The sequence below is a fragment of the Citrus sinensis genome, chromosome 7 (genome assembly GCF_022201045.2).
Source record: "Citrus sinensis cultivar Valencia sweet orange chromosome 7, DVS_A1.0, whole genome shotgun sequence".
NCBI lineage: Eukaryota > Viridiplantae > Streptophyta > Magnoliopsida > Sapindales > Rutaceae > Citrus > Citrus sinensis.
Window position 1 is genome coordinate 13,921,510 of NC_068562.1, and position 17,269 is coordinate 13,938,778.

General features: G+C 34.8%; 1 protein-coding gene across 1 annotated transcript; it reads right to left on the minus strand.

Annotated features, from left to right (window-relative positions):
- Positions 1 to 9,893: 9,893 nt before the first annotated feature.
- Positions 9,894 to 11,501, minus strand: LOC112498796 (putative UPF0481 protein At3g02645). The gene has a single exon (XM_025100363.2). The coding sequence runs from the start codon at positions 11,499 to 11,501 to the stop codon at positions 9,894 to 9,896; it is 1,608 nt and encodes a 535-aa protein (XP_024956131.2).
- Between the last annotated feature and the right edge of the window lie 5,768 nt (positions 11,502 to 17,269).

The following is a 17,269-nucleotide window of genomic DNA, read 5'->3' on the forward strand; positions in this document are numbered from 1 at the left end:
GAACAAACGTTCTGTGTACTATATATGTTGGTTTCAGAAAGATATAGTAAAGTCGTTCTTGTTCCATATAGTATTCTTCAAGCTTTCGAACCTTACAGCATTTGTTCTGGAGGAATTATTTTTCTGCCAATTGTCTTTCTCTTAGTCTATATCCAAAGAAGTCTGTTATGAGAGTTTCTATAACAGCAGTACTGGGATTTGGTCTTGACAGGATGTATTCACATTGGATTGGTGTTAACATGCTAGTCTACCATCGCCTAAGTGATCCAGTAAAGCCTAAGACTAGCATTTGCATAGCTACTCTTTTGGTTAGTTGTGGTGCTCTTTGGCATTCTCCTTCACACCAAGTTATCATCTGTTCAACACAGGCAATCATATCTTTTGGTTTGACATTATCAATGTTCCAATAGAATTTTCCTTGAGGAGAATGTGAGATTTAGACTCTCGTTTCCTATTTTTGGCCTTGTTCTCTTCTTCACTTATTTATTCTGGTTGTTGTTCTTGCTGAGATTATTGGGGTTGCCTTTATGGAGGATTTAATGACGCTACTCCTGAGTGTTGGCCTGTCTCAAATGTAGATGGTCCACTGAACCTTCTCCTTATGTCCATATAAGTTGGATTGGTAGGGTAACAAGGCATTCCTTCCACCATGATTGGTCTTTTATAAGAATTGAATGATTCAATAGTTTGGTTAGATCTAGTAGAACTATCTGAATCTTCCCCCCCCCCCAATAGCCATTACTGGCCAGGGTTGCACTGGTGGCATTTCATAGCTTCTCCAAAATGCTTTGGTGTCGTTGTCAGATGAGTTCTCTTCCCATACATAAGCTGGTTTGGAAGTTTTATTTTGTTGTAATCTTGGTAGCATTGTACGGCTCTCTTCATTTCTTCTTCACTAGCTGCTCATGTCCAAGTAAGCATTATTATTCTTATGGGTGATTAATCATGCCATTCTGACAATTGTTTGCTTGTAAGCCTCTGAACTTTTCTAGCCCTCTTAACCTGCTTCTTTAACTCCTGTACTTGGACGGTAAGTTGCTACTAAAGAGAAATAATTTCATTCAATGCTTTATTTTGTTATAAAGCATTGATATTATTCCAGTTGATAGCTTTATCTATGGGTCCAAATTATGTTGGATCTGTCTTTTGGATTATCTATTTGACTGCAGTATAGTCATCAGAAACCCGCTTCAAAGACTCTTCTCCAATTTTCTAGAGTGTTGATTACACTAATGAATCTGGCTAAACAAGATCTCCTTGGCATATATGAATAGGACATTGGATGCTTCCCTTTAATCTAGCATTTTTTGCATGGATACATTAGTATGGTTTCCTTAGGAAAAGAAACTGAAATTATGCCATCTTTTAGCCTGTCTACTTTGGGAGCTTCGCGAAATTCCAAGGGCTTGTTATTCTGCTCGTACTCATTTATCCAATGCGGTGGAAAGCTCAGTTGGTTTTATTTGAAAGTTCTAGGTTGGATGATTCTTCTTTCTCCAACAGTAAATATGGTGATAGGAAGATTGTTATGGCTCATGGAAAACATGTGGGTTTGGACTTTATAGGTCATGGTATGAAGTACTGTAAGAGCTAATTCATTTGGTTTCATGGTTAATCCATTTATCTCGACTAACACTTTGATGGTTTCTGGAATGGTTGGCTTGTGTAAGTCAAAGGTAAAGTTTGGTTCCACCTACAACTACATGTCCTTGGTTAATTCCCACTTTAACGGCTGAGATCAAGGTTTTTTCAAAAGTTTGCCATCTTGTATCAAGAATGGTAAGAAAACAAGTGACATTTTTTCCTGTGAGAAATAAAAGCTAAATTCCAAGTCTGATTGGACCAAGATGCAATCGTCTGTATCTTAATCCTGTATCTCTTGATCTATTGAGGAGAGAGAATATGAAGATAAGTTTCTTTAAAACTAGAAGAGATAAACTGTACAATAATTTTGGAAGACTTATACATAGACTTGAGTTTTGGCTAACGAAAAAGAACAACAGATTTTATGGAACCAAATTTATGGGGTTTGTCATTGCAGTATTTGGACAGAAAGGTTTTCTCTATCTGCTTCATGTGCTTCTTGAGGTCTTGGTTCCTCCAATGATTCTAGATCAGTTCTATAGCTATCTGGTCCAATCAAGCTAAGTTGTAGTTTGTCAGATATGTCATTGCATCAATTTTAAACTTAGCTTCCATCATTTCTACTACTAGTCTAGGCATGTTAAGAACAAACGTTCTATGTACTATATCTGTTGGCTTCAAAAAGATATAGAAAAGTCGTTCTTGTTCCATATAGTATTTTTTAAGCTTTCGAACATCACAGTATTTGTTCTGGAGGAATTGTTTTTTCTACCAACTGTGTTTATCTTAGTCCAGATCCAAAGAAGTCTGTTATGAGAGTTTCCATAACATAAATAATTTCATCCAATGCTTTATTTTGTTCTAAAGCATTGATATTGTTCCAGTTGATAGCTTTCTCTATGGGTCCAAATTCTATTGGATCTGTCTTTTGGATTACCCATTTGACTGCATCATAGTCATCAGAAACCTACCTCAGAGACTCTTCTCCAATTTCTAGAGCATTGATTACACCAATGAATCTAGCTGAACAGGATCTCCTTGGCATATGTGAACAGGACATTGGATGCTTCCCTTCGATCTGGCATCTTTTGCATGGATACATTGGTTTGGTTTTCTTAGGAAAGAAAACTTAAATTCTACCATCTTTAAATCATTATTGTAGGAATTATATTGGATGGATGATAATGGTGGTGAATGAAATGAAGATCTTTAACTCTTAGAGCTTGTATGGAATGAAATATTGGATCACAATTGTTGTTGGTGTAGTGGTGATACTTTTGCATGATTGTGTTGTTACTTTTAGATACTAGCTTTTATTTTTTTTCCTTTTTTTTAATTGAAAGCACTTTTGTAGTTTGATGGACTTCTGTATTTCATACTTAAATTTGAGAGATGATGTTGGATTGAGAATTGGTGCATGACTTTTTTTTTTTCAGATTGATGTTAAAATATTAATTTTCCATTTACATTGGTTAGATTTACTATTGAGTATTTTATGTGAAATTTTAGGTTATTGTTTTAAACTTACATATTGAGTTATATAATTTAAATTTTTAGGTTTTACAAAAAGTATATTTCAACATTTGTAATTTTAAATGTGAGAATTTGTAAAAAAGTCATCAGGCACTATTGTGGGTTTTATAACTATCAAAGTTCGTAGTGGGCGTGTTCTCTTAAAAAAAAAAACTAAAACCCGCAGCAGTTGTGTAAGGGTTTGGTAATTTAAATTTTGTGCAATTGTGGTTTGATAATGGCAAACTTCCAGTAGGTGGTGCTCATTGCCATCCCACCCATAATAAACAGCTCACATTTCAAGTAATTTTCCAAAGGATAGAACGATGTAGATGATTGACAAGAGTGCTACTTAAGGACGATATACACTGCTGAGGGTCTCGTTGGAGGAATTGTTTCATGCAATTAAGGATCGAAGTTCGTTGTATTCTTTTCCACCACTTGTAAAAGAGATGAATAAGCAGGATAAAAGCATATTTTATGAGTTCCATGACATTCAAGGCCACACTGGGGCTGAATATCGTGACATAAGGAATCAAGTAGAAGGTTTGGTAAGGAATCATTTTTTAGATAAGTACATTAACAATGCTTGTCCCATCTCAAATCAACCACATACAGTAGAGGAGGAGAATGCAAGTCACATGATTTGCGAGTAGACAATGGTCGATGTCATTGCAGAAGAACCTACCTTAGCAAGAGATTCAAATAAGGCATGGAAAAATTATGGGAGTTATACACTGACCTGTTGCATTCTACTTTTTAACATAACGGTAGCGAAACGAGCAAGAATCAGACAGGTCCTGATTATATGAACAAAAGATGATAAGGAAGTTCTGCGTTATCCATATGAGTATGCTCTGGTGATAAAAGCAAACATGACCAACAAAGAGTTTTACAAGATCCTTGTAGATTCAGGTAGCTCAGTGAATATTCTTTTTAAAGCCACCCTAGACGAATGGGAATAATAGATTTAGGACTAGAGCATATTGGCATCTCTTTAAAAAGATTCGAGGATGGGAGATTGATGCTCCTAGGAGTAGTAGAACTGCTAGTGACAATCAGTTTAAGATCGTTTATGAAGACAATAATGTTAAACTTTTTAGTTGCTGAGGAAGATAGCCCCGACTAGATGATTTTTGGAGGCCTTTTCTAAGGATTAGCCAATTTGTCATGTCCACCTTTTACTTAGCACTCAAATATTAAATTAATGAGGTAGTGGGAGTAGTAAAGGGAGACTAGAGAATTGCCATAAGGTGTTACATGATGGTGGCCAAGGAAAACATACAAATAACCTCGCTTGTACTTGAGAAGATTCAAGAAAGGGAAGGTAGAGGTTGGACGAAGACCTAGAGACAATAAGCATAAAATAAAATAACCTTAAGAAAGCGGTAAAGATTGAATCGAGGTTAAGGAAGGAACTAAGAATGAGGCTAGTAGAATGTTTGCCAACGTATGCCGATGTCTTCACCTGGTCGTACAGGATATATCGAGAATTGACCCTAAGCTAGTTTATTATAATCTAGTAGTAAGCAGGAATATCAAGCTATAAAGAAGAAAAGAATATGCTTTAATCGAGAGAGATATGATGCCATTAACATTGAAGTCGAGAAACTATTGAAAGTAGGATCCATCAAATAAGTGAACTATTTTGTTTAGATCTCTAACATGATTATAAAGAAGAAGACCAATAGGAAATGGAGAATGTGTGTAAACTTCACGGATTTCAACAAGGCGTGGCCCAAGGCGTGGCCCAAGGATAGTTTTCCACTACTAAAATTTGATTAGCTAGATGATTCCACAGTTGGCCATAGTTTACTCAGTTTGATGGATGCATTATTAATTATAATCAGATACCCATGTTCGAGCAAGACGAATAGTACACCAATTTTATTACTTACCAAAGTTTATTCTGCTATAGGGTGATTGTTGTGTAAATTTATTATACTCGCAAACACGCAAATCTATTGTAGTATAGATTAATAGTGACGAGTGTCGATCCTATGAGCAAGTAGATTTAATTATGTGTAAGGTTAATTTTTGAAGTTTGTTTTAGAGTTGATTACACGTGATTTTTTGTATTACAAGATTTAAAATAAAATGGTAAGAATGAATTAAAAATGAAACAATTTAAATTGAATTGCTTGGGTTTTTGGATTAATACTCAACATTTCACCATAGGCTTAATATTCCTTTTTAGTTCCAATTAATTGATTAGGAAGTATTTCCATTCGTCATTGTCCTCATTATAGTAAATATAGTACCAAGCACTTATTGTGCCGAAGGAAAATAATCTTTTGTTAAATGCAGTATTCAGTGCACATTGTGCTAGGTGATAACAATCCTACTATCGACAATGTGGCAAGACTGTCCACTAAATAACTTAGATGAATTCTTTGTCAACATTGATTCAAGACAAACCACAAATAATAAAGAAGAGTTTCTCACAAATAAATATAGTGTAAAGTGATCATTGTGCGAAACAATAATGATCTTATACTAGAGAGCAGGTATACAATGCAAAATCTATATAAGATTGTAATGGTCTATCAACAATGAACCAAAACAACTTAAGTAATTTAGAGAAGAAAACGTAAACTTACTAAATTAAGCCCATGAATCATGTTAAGGCTTCTCCTTCAACCCAAGCTTAAAATTAAATTAGCTACTTATTTTTAACTAGGGTAAAATAATAATTTTATAAAATACATAGAAAAATACAAGATACAGTAAGATTTAGAAAAAAAATGGAGTTTAAATTTGGATTCAGAGCTATCGAACTGGGGCGAAGTCCCATATTTATAGATACAGCGGGTAATTATGGTCATTGAATGAAAACAATTCGGACATTCAAGATTGCGCCATGTGGCAAGCTAGATTGGATGGAGCACATCATCAGGGTTGTCATTTCGTGTATGTGCACTATCATACGCGTGTTTTGGTCCACTAATATGCTGTCATGTTAGCATTCAACACAAAAGTCAATTTTTCGATCCAATAATGTGTTGCCACATCAACAATCAATACCACATCATCAGTAGACACCACATCAATATTTTTTGTTTAATAAGATGCTGTCACATCATCGATCAATGTTGTCATGTCATCAATCAATGTCATATCATCAGTCAATGCCACACTAGTGGACTCTACCCAATTTCTAAAATTATGATTTAGCTCTTTATGCCCTTCCTAAGGTTTTTAGTTATTCTAACCTTAAAAATACTATCCGTTTTGTTGTCCGACCTCTCTTTAATTAGAAGATAACCAAAATACCCTTGATATAAATAAATTACTCAAATTGTAACAAAACACACATAATCAAAGTTTAAAGGTTTTAAATACATAAAATAAAAAAAAATTACCCTTTATATAATTGCATTCTCCAGCGCTCAATACATCCGCTAACCAGCTTATTGCTAGTCCTTGATAAATTAAGCAATAATATCTAGTGAAATTCAAACTTGAATTGAAATCTCCCTTTTTTTTAAAGGCCATTTTGTTGACTTTTTAATCAGATTAATGACAACAATCAAACAAAAATATAAGCATTATCTCAGGTTGTGAAAATATCACTCTCACATCAATCATTTAAACAAATCAGTTGAAAAAACTCATGCAAAATGATTAGTTATCAAAGCTATATTAATCAAGCCACTTTCAAGAATGATATACCAAACCTCAAATTCTCACCGGTAAGAATGACTCTCTTAAAAGAATGTAAACACCAAAAAAAGTCACTCTTAACTCTCCGAAGAATGGTAGATTAAGAGAAAATAATAGAAAAGCAATATCACACACTCTCACTAAGATGAAGGAATAATGTCCATAGTTTAGAAAAAAAATATACAATTTCAAGTCAAATGAATTACTAGTCAAACCAATATTATTCGTTTTTTTTTATGTATCCCCACATCTTTCAGTCCATATTACCAACTTCAGACTATAGTTTCGTAAAATCAAGAAGAACTTTTACTAGGACGTAATGTAGGCTAGTAAAAGTGGCAAACCTGTCACCAACATCAATATGCAAAGTGGCAAACCTGGTGTAACATAACTCAAAACCAAAGATAATACAAATACTAAAATTTAGAAGTCTTCATGTCATCCAATGTCAAAAGATCTCACAAAATGCCTTAGTTTATTTATTTATTTTTTTTATTTTTTTTATTATTTTTATTATTATTATTATTATTATTATTATTATTATTAAAACTAAACTCCAAGACTACAAAGATGAATTTCTAGAGTATCTAAATTTCATATTCGAACATCTTCAACTTAAAAATTTAGAAAAGGTTAGTAAAAGTCTAATGACACAACAATCAATTATTCCACAACAGTCAATTATTTCCTCCCCCCAATCAGAATGAAATATTATCCTTAATGTCTGAAAGGAAAGAATTAGACTTTAGAAGACATCACCTGAATATCATAACATAAGAAAATATTTATATTACCATTATTTAATAGTCACGAACTATCGTTATTTGCTACTTAACTGGGGTAACAAATGACAAAACACCAAACAAAAGAATTAATCTAGCAAAAACAAGGCACACGTGAAAGCAAACGGCAAAATAAAAACACAATGTAAAATATCGGATGTTAACTCACCATCGTCCCTTTATTGACTTTACATCAAGTTCTCATTGGGTATCATGAATACCATCTTCTATTTCCATGAGTTGTCGTTTTAACTTTTCTAAATGGGATACTAATACTAGTGATTGTAGATTCCAAACATGATATGATTTGATTAAGGTGGTTGAAGAGTATTTGCCTCATTAAGGTACTCATGACGTATAATATAAGTGATAAAATAAAATAATTTGTTAAATAGACGCACTTTAGTGAGAAACAATTTAATTAGCAAAATGAAATGACAAAAAGTTAAATCACCAAAGAAAAGACTCAATCAAGATGTGGCGGGTCACTCAAACTTATTTTTGGTGTTTTCTACATGTGGTTAGTACTCGAGATATGACTTTCATATTTGATCATCAACTTTAAAAGTGACATCAGTCTTTGGATCCTCAATTTCAATGGCCCTGTGTGGAAAAATAGTGAGAACAATAAAATGATTAGATCATCGAGAGGGTAATTTACTAGGGAATAGATGCAAGTGAGAATCGAATAAAAGCACTTTTTGACCTGGTATAAAAGATTTTCGCATGATATTTTTGTCATGAAAGGCTTTTATCCATTACTTGTGATTCCTAGCATTTTCATATGCATCATTGAGAACTTCCTAAAGTTTTACCAGTTGTAATCTTCTTTTCGAACTATTTGATATTGGAGATCTTGACTTAGCCACTGGTTTGTGGATGATATAAGGAAGCCACTTTGTATGTGATAGAGTACTTTGCCAAAAGCATTTTGAATGATTTGTTACAAAAGTGAGTACCACCATAACTGATTATGGCCTGAGGGAACCCAAAATGCAAAATATGTTGCCCTTGAAAAATCCCATCACTATTTTGTGGTCATTGGTTCTTTACAGAATTACTTCTACCCACTTAGATATGTAGCTGACAGCAACTAATTTGTATTGAAGGCTAAAAGAATGAGGAAAGGTCTCATAAAACCGATGCCCTATACATCAATAATTTTGACCACTAGAATAAGATATAATGGTATCATATTCCTTTGTGTAATGCTTTCCATACGCTCGGTTAGCCGTCTTTTTATTAATAGTTAACCGTTAATTTTCGAAAGTTGTTAGTAACTCAACCAAATGTCATCGATTTGCTGTTTTTAAGTTTAGCGATTACCCGTTTATTTCCAGAAACTTGATTTTGTTCAAAACATCATACAACCTAAGAAATTATCTAATTTCAAAAACTCTAACATTCTTAATCTAATTTGTTATCATCAAAATCAATATTATGAATATATTTATATTAACAAGTTGATGGATTGGATTGGTTGTTTGATGTGAGCGAGATGATGTCTTTAATTTTATGTGATTAGTAAAGAAATTGAACAGAGAAATTAGGAATTTGAGGAAGAGAGATGCGATTTCAAGTGTTGAGGAAAGAAATTGAATAAGAGAAAATTGGGGATTTGAAGAAGATAAAATTGCTAGGGCATTACAAGGTGCCCCTTTTTTGTATTTTTATTTAATATTAATTCTCAACCGTTGGATTCATTCTGGAAAGTACACACCTTTACAAATTAATACAACTTCAGGGATCATTATAGATCTACATTCGCCCTAGGAGAAGAAACCACATAACGAAACTTTTCTTTTTGTCACACTCACACCCAATAATAAAGTACAATTACATATACAATATGGTCCCAATTTAACGCCATATGACGATACTATCAATTGACGATTACGCTCATTACTTGTCAATTAGTGGGACTACTGGAATCATTTTTCAAAGAAAGCGACAACCATGAAAGGAAAAGCCTTAGGTTCCATTAAAGAAGCCAAATGGGATATTTATAAACAAAGTTGAGATATTTTAGAATACGTTAACCAATTAATGAGTTTAGCATCTGTGTATTTATTTTGAAATCACAACGTAATTAATAATTATTTTTAATAAAACTATATATGTCACACATATATTAACTAACTAGAGTATTTCTGTTACATTTTAAAATTTCTCAAGCAAACATGCATATTAGGGCAAATTCCAAGAATCATTATTGCAAAACTAGAATCCCCCGGAGGAGAAAAATGTACATTACTAGTAAATCCCACGGACACGCAAAATACAATAAAGTAAAATAAAACAAAATTCCCCCCCCCCCCCCCCCCCTTTAGTTTATTTCTCGAGTCAAGCCAATCAGCCAGCTGAGCTAGAGCCTGAGACGAACTTGAATTTGCGACAATTATAGACTGAGCAGAAAGATTGCACCATCGTCAAGAACAAGAGCGTAATGGCAGCTAGAAATGTAAGACATTTCCAAGAACCAAACACATAAGCCCTCATATTTTTCCGAAACTTAACATTCCATTGTCTGTTGTAATACTTGTTAACACCTTCAATAGCTTTATCAATGTGGGGCACTTTCGTCAACCTAATTGATTTGCTCATCCCATTCCACAAATTCGCAACCTCTGCGTCACTCTTCAATCTGTTCAAAATGATCCCTTTTTCCCTAAGTAACTTCACATCCTCCTCAGAATCAATAATCCCATTCATCAACTCAGTGTAACGAGTAAAAACCAGCGGTCCGGATGCATATGATGCTTCGTATGCCACCAAGTTTCTCAAGATCACCTCTGTGTTAACATCAAAACTGATGGTGGGGAGGTGTATTGTCCGCTTCTTTGCGTCGAAACGGACGGTTGAGATGTCCCCTGTAGTGGCTGTAAAATGAACCAGGGAATCGGCAAGCTCAGTGACTGAAGGGATTGTGATTTCTTCCATTAGCGGTGGCTTGTTCATGTCACTATCATCATCTGACTTCTCTTTTCCATTTTTCCCTGGAATCATTTGTTGAATCATCTGTACTATGAGCGAAATCCCGGGAAGAGCCTTAGAAAGCTTTCCCCATGGCAACCTTTTGACAAAATTGACCTTTGAAAGATATTTCCAAATCAGACTGAACAATTTTTTAACAGAAGTTGGGTCGCCGGCTGCGGCGGCATCTATCTCTATCGTCGCCGATTGCTTGGCTTCTCCACTTTGATCTTCAACAACCACAGTTATCTCTACCTTTGTTTCTTGAGCATTCGGCACAATTGTGTTGTACAAATAATCTAGCAGATGTTGACACTCTGAAACATTGATCACTGGCGTGTCCTTCATCATGTTAAAAGGAGAAAGCTCTTCGCAGAATCCTATTAGCATTGCCTGCAACATTTCATCAGCTGCTTCCAAAGATGAATATTCCACCTCAAGCATTTTTCTCAACACAAACAAGGGAATTTGATTCTCAAGCATCACCAAATCTCTAAGAATCGTGTTAAGAGCAGCTTTGGTCCCTGACAAATGTGACATTGATTTTGAAGGGTAAGTTGTAGTCACCTTACCTTCTTTCATGGCGTAGACCATAAGAAACTCAAGCAAGAATGATGCATCAATGGCCATCATCCAAGCTAGAGCCTCATTACTGATAGTCAACACCTTCTGGTAACAAGCTCGAATACGTAGGACATGCTTTTCCAATTGATCAACAACATACTCAAACTTATGATTGCCAAGGAGGTAGGTTTCAGCTCTTATTGCTGCGGCGAGCTTGTATCTCTCCATCTCATAGAGCCCAGGACGCCAGTAGTGATAAGGACCAATTGCAAGTTGTTGTGGAGTGTAAGAATCAGGATCACTAGACATCAATGTTTTGGGCACGGTGAATATGCTGGGACGAAGATCAGTATCAATTCCAAGCCCATTTTTGAGGATACCACGGACGCTATCGATCCATTGACTCTCATCGAAATTTGACATTTTGGGAAGAAGAAGAAGAAGAAGATAAGAAGGCAACGAGTTAATTTGTTTGCCTAGCATGAGTAGTGAACACATTGTTTTATAGTAATAAAGAGTGGGGGTCCATACAAAAGCACTCGTATATGTTAAAAGGCATGCTTTTCTCATGCTAATGCCTAATTAAGTATATTATTTAAAATTCCTGATCAAGCCTGTCTGTATCACTTGCACTGATTTTTTTTAAAATTGCCGAATTATCTACTAGTGTCACAATCTAAGTTTGAGAAGGATAAACGCCGTTTTAAATAATCCAAATGTTTGGTAGGTACATAAGTTTAAATCTGGAAATTTGGTTTGGTTTGAATCAAAATCCACCCGAAGCAAATTTTCGCTACCGTTTGATTCCAAATTCTGAAAACCCAATGGTTTTTGTTCGGTTAGGGTTAAAATGGAAAACTTGTTTTTAAAAAAGTTTAAAATGAAATCGTCAAAACGCTACAATCCCAACCAAAATTAATTCAGTTAGAAAGTAGAACAAACTTACCTAAAACACACCAGTCTAAACTAAAGCAAGCAAACCCCCTTTGCTCTCAAACTCACAGATCCTACTGGGAAAAAAAAGGTTATATTTTACTGATTATTCAATAAAATAAAGGTAACCGTTTGCACAACGTGCCATTAGGGTACTTCAACATATTGAAGGTGTTACTTCGAGCCTCTACGAGATTCTTTGCAAATCCTCTATATCCAATGTAAATTTAGATAAGAGCTGATATATCACCTTAACTATTAGTGATAGTTAGATATATTGTGATAAAGGTTTGCCTCCAGCACACATTTTCGAAACGTGTTAAGTAGACCTTTGGAGTATACTATCATTATATGTTTCTTTAGTAGACTCCATGCTATAACATATTTGTAGGCCGTTTGATTATAAGGCTGTAACAGATCTCAAATTATAATATATTTGTAATTTGTCAATTATAAGATTGTAATAATTCTTTCTTTTTCTAGTAGGTAAAATGGGTACACTAATAAAGTAACAACAAAATCACTCTCCAATTTATTATTCTTGTCTTATTGAAACATGCTACACGAGAGCTATTGAAAGCCGCCGCTATTTTTCTCATTAGATATTTTGAATTTTTTAATGGTTTCTTACTCGAAAATTGGAAGTGAAACGTTCGGTTAAGATTCTTCGTCTATCTTTATCGACCTTTATGACATCTACTTCACTAGAAATTTTAAAATATATAAAGTACCATATTATTTATATAATAAATAATAATATTATAACATATATGTATTTGTTTTAAATTATTATTATGTAAATGGTGGTTGTATTAAATTCAATTACACTTATCATGTATCAATTAATTATAATACATATAAGATATTTTATAATTTCTTCTACACCTTTTATCTTATCACAAGATTGGAATATGTGGATAGTGCTAATTGGCTAATTGCGAAGTGATGCATGTTATTACACGTGTTCACCTTACGTCAGGTGTACAATTGGCTAATCGACCTTTATGTTTGACATCCACTTCATCCCTCATGGAATGTGGAAAGTGATAATTGGCTAATTGCATAATGATAATGCCTTCTTGTACATATTATTACACGTGTTACCTTGCATCAAGAATATCTTTTTCTTGCTTTTTGGCGTCAACTACCCCTTGTGGAATGTGGATAGTGATATTTGGCTAATTGCACAGTGATAATGCCTATTTATATGTATTATTTTACGTGTTCACCTTGCATCAAGTGTATCTTTTTCTTGCTTTCTGGCATCTACTACATCCGTTGTGGAACGTGGATGGTGATAATTGGCTAACTGCATAGAGATAGGGCCTTTTTATACGTATTATTACACGTGTTCAGCATGCTCTAAGTTACACATCAAGAAAGTTAGTAGGTATGGATATTGTAATTGAAGTTGTGTGTATTGTAATTGGGAATGGCGATTGGGCTGGCTTGATCCAATCTTTCCCGCCCTCTCCACTGGAAAATCCAATACAATATAAGTAAAGAAAAACGACTACTCGGAAAAAAGACTAATTCCACTTCCTTTTCATTTCAGTTCACGGATAGCTATCCTATCTAAATGAACGAACTCTTCCGCATGATTTAAATTTAAATGAATCATATTTGCGTCGGTCTAAGATGGTTCGGTCTAAGATGGTCTTAGAATAGAACTAGTCTAAATGAATAGATCCAAGACGAATTTAGAGTAGAAATAGGTGTAAACTTAAAATTTGGATTCATATCCAATTAAAAGTCTTTTAATTTAAGGTTATTTTTAAAAATTAAATAATTGTGAATAGTTTACCACTTTCACAATCAAATTAAACTCATACCTAATTCACTAATATCAATTTCACACTTATAAGATTAGATATTGATTATTTTTATATGAAACTCAAAGTTTTCTTCTCAATTTTAATTGAGATGCATTATGTAGTTCAGTTGATAGCAATAGGTTTTTATTTTTCTTAAATATTGGTTCTTTCTTTTCTTTTTGTTAAGTCTAATATTTATAAAGTTGGCATTTTATGGCAAGTCTAGTTAAATTGGAAATTTATTTATTGCATATCTTGTAATAGGGATTAATTTATTAATTCCCTAATTTATTGAGATTCCAATTTATTAGGAATATGTGTTTCCTAATTTAATTAGATGTCTAATTTAGTAAGTCAATTAATGGTGGGATTTTATAATTGGCGCATGAGATCTATTTAGAGCAAGAAGTTGGTTCAAACAGGAAGTTCATTAAATGCTCTAGATATTTCTTAGGAGACAAGCAAGGCAAGAAGATCAGATTTATTCCTATTCAGATTCATGAGAATTATAAGAGGAAAGAAACTCGTATTTGGAAAGAATCCAAGTCTTTTAAGACTTGCTATTTTGGTGAAACTCTAGTGCCTATATAAAGAGAGGTACTTCACAATTGAAGAGGGCACAACACAGAGCATAAAGTAGAGAAGCAAAATTCGGCCTCCTCCCTAGAGAATCCGGATTTGGCGCATCATGTTGTGTTGATTTGTTTTCTTATCTTTTGTTCGTCTCTGCGGAGAGTGTATGTGGATCTTGGATCACTAGACGTTGAAGAATTGAAGAATTGCTATTGATCACTTTGCGAAGTGCCTTGAGGATCGTGGATCAAGAGGGGTAGCGATTATTCAAGAGAAGCAGATTCAGTCTAAGGTTGAGTAAATTGTATGGTGATAAACTGTAAGTGAGAGTCTTAAGTTTGGCAAATCCATAGGTTGTAACATCTCAACTTAGTGAATTACTTTTCATCTGGGCGTGGCCTCGTGGATGTAGGATTGGTTAATCCAAACCACGTAAAAATCTCCGTGTCATTTATTTTCTGCATTTTGTTATGTTTTTTAAAATTAATATTTTTTATGCGGATGAACAGTATTCATGAACAGTAACAGTGAACAGTTGTCGTGAACAGTACTTCCAGAAAAAATTAAGTTGTTAATTTTTTATTTTTGATTACCTATATCTATTTCTAATAGATCTAAATTCCTAACACTTTTTTTTCTTGATGGGTTCTAATAAAGATAAACTTTGTTAATATTCTCTTATACTATATAAATATCTGAAAATTTACCATGCTAAAAAGTAAAAATTCATGATGGATTTGGAGCAGGTTTAGATCTTTATTTATTTATTTATTGTAGCTTAATAGACCGATGATGAATTCAGAACAAATATGGGTCCTAATTTTTTTCATGAATTGAATATGGAACGAGATAGATCCAACCTATATCTGCCTCATTACCATCCCTACTTGTAATGCTAGAAAATTTTGCAAGTTTATCTTTCTCAACTTTTTGACATCTATTTCACTCTTTCTTAATACTGATAATGGTTTATTATATATGTGTTTTACCTTACATTATTCAAGGACCTACATATTACTAATATGTTCATACTTCACTTTCACCTATATGTTATTTTATAAAATTGTATATTTTAAAAAGTAAGGGTCGATAAATCAAAATTACTTTTTAAGTCTTTCCAATCTCTCACAAAATTCAAATATAAAAAAAAGTTCGAATTGCAGATAGCCAACAAAAGAAAGCTGTTAAAAACTAGCCAATCGAATGCTTGGATTTCACAACTCTATATTAAATCATATTTATTATTTTTATTTGACAGAAGTCAAAGTTGTAATGTAAAGAAAATGAAAAGAAAGTAAAACCAAAAATGATTGGTGTGAGTGGCTTGGCACTCTCACTCCTTAAGAGAGATCATGGGTTCAAGCCCCGTGTAACATATGTAGAAATAAATGAATAAAAATAAGGTGGTTAAAAGTTAGAATAAGTAAAAGAGGAAGATGGAAAAATATAGCAAAATAGAGACACACGTGTGAGGGAGTGAGAGAGAGAAGCTGTCAAACCCGACCCGAAAACCTGACCTGTTTGACCCATGAACTCGACCCGGCCATATCTTCCGATTCCAACCACCCCACCGGTCAAGCTTGGTACCAATCTGAAGCTTGAAGACCGGCCATCATACCCTATACATCATTGTCGCTGAAAACCGATGGGATCGCCGTCGTTTGAAGCTTGAAAACCTGCGGCTCCGCCCATTTTCAGCACCATCGATTCCATCGGTTTTTTGTGACGCAACCAGCTAGGTTTTGTTCCTCACCCTGCCCTCTGCCCTTTCTGACTACCCACTACCGCCAGGGACATCGTTTTACCATTGATCATCTGTTGAAGGACTTACGGCTTTGGGAGCTCGATCCGGAGCCATCGCCGCGCGTGGGAGGTCACCACCGCCACCGTTGGACTCAGTGTGGCCATAACTTTCAGACTTGAGCTTCCCAGCCAGCTTTGACTGAATTTCGGTGACCGCTGAGCATATGCGATGCATCCTGCTAGTACGAAGATGTACCGCACCCTAAGGGATCATTACTGGTGGCAGGGTATGAAAAGAGAGATAGTAGAATTTATTTCTCGATGTTTAGTCTGTTAGCAGATTAAGGCTGAACACCAGAGGCCTGCAGGGTGTTCTCAGCCGCTTTCTATTCTTGAGTGGAAGTGGGAGCACATCACCATGGATTTTGTAGCGGGACTTCCACGTACTCAGAAAGGACATGATAGTGTTTGGGTGGTTGTTAATCGACTTACAAAATCTGCTCACTTTTTACCATTCAAAACCACTTATTCGATGGACAAGCTAGGGAGTATTTATGTAGCTAAGATAGTTCGACTTCACGGAATACCCATGTCCATAGTTTCATATAAAGATTCCCAGTTAACTTCTAAGTTCTGGACCAACTTGCAAAATGCTTTAAGCACCAAGTTGAACTTCAGTACAACTTTTCATCCACAGACTAACGGACAGTCAGAGCGCACTATTCAAACCCTGGAGGATACGTTGGGAGCTTGTGTTATGGAGTTTAAAGGTAATTGCGACAATTATTTACCTCTGATGGAATTTGCTTACAACAACAGTTATCAGACTAGTATCGAGATGGCACCATATGAGGCTTTGTACGGTAGAAAATGCAGGACTCCAGTATGTTAGGATGAGGTTGGTGAGCGGAGGTTATTGGGTACAGAACTAGTTCAAGATACTAACGAGAAGATACAATTGATCCGGGATAGATTAAAGGTGGCCCAAAATAAGCAGAAGAGCTATGCAGATAAGCGTAGGCAGGAGCTTGAATTCAAAGTTGGTGATAGAGTTTTCATATAGATATCTCCTTGGAAAGGGATGCTTCGATTTGGGAAACGTGGGAAGCTAAGCCCACGTTACATTGG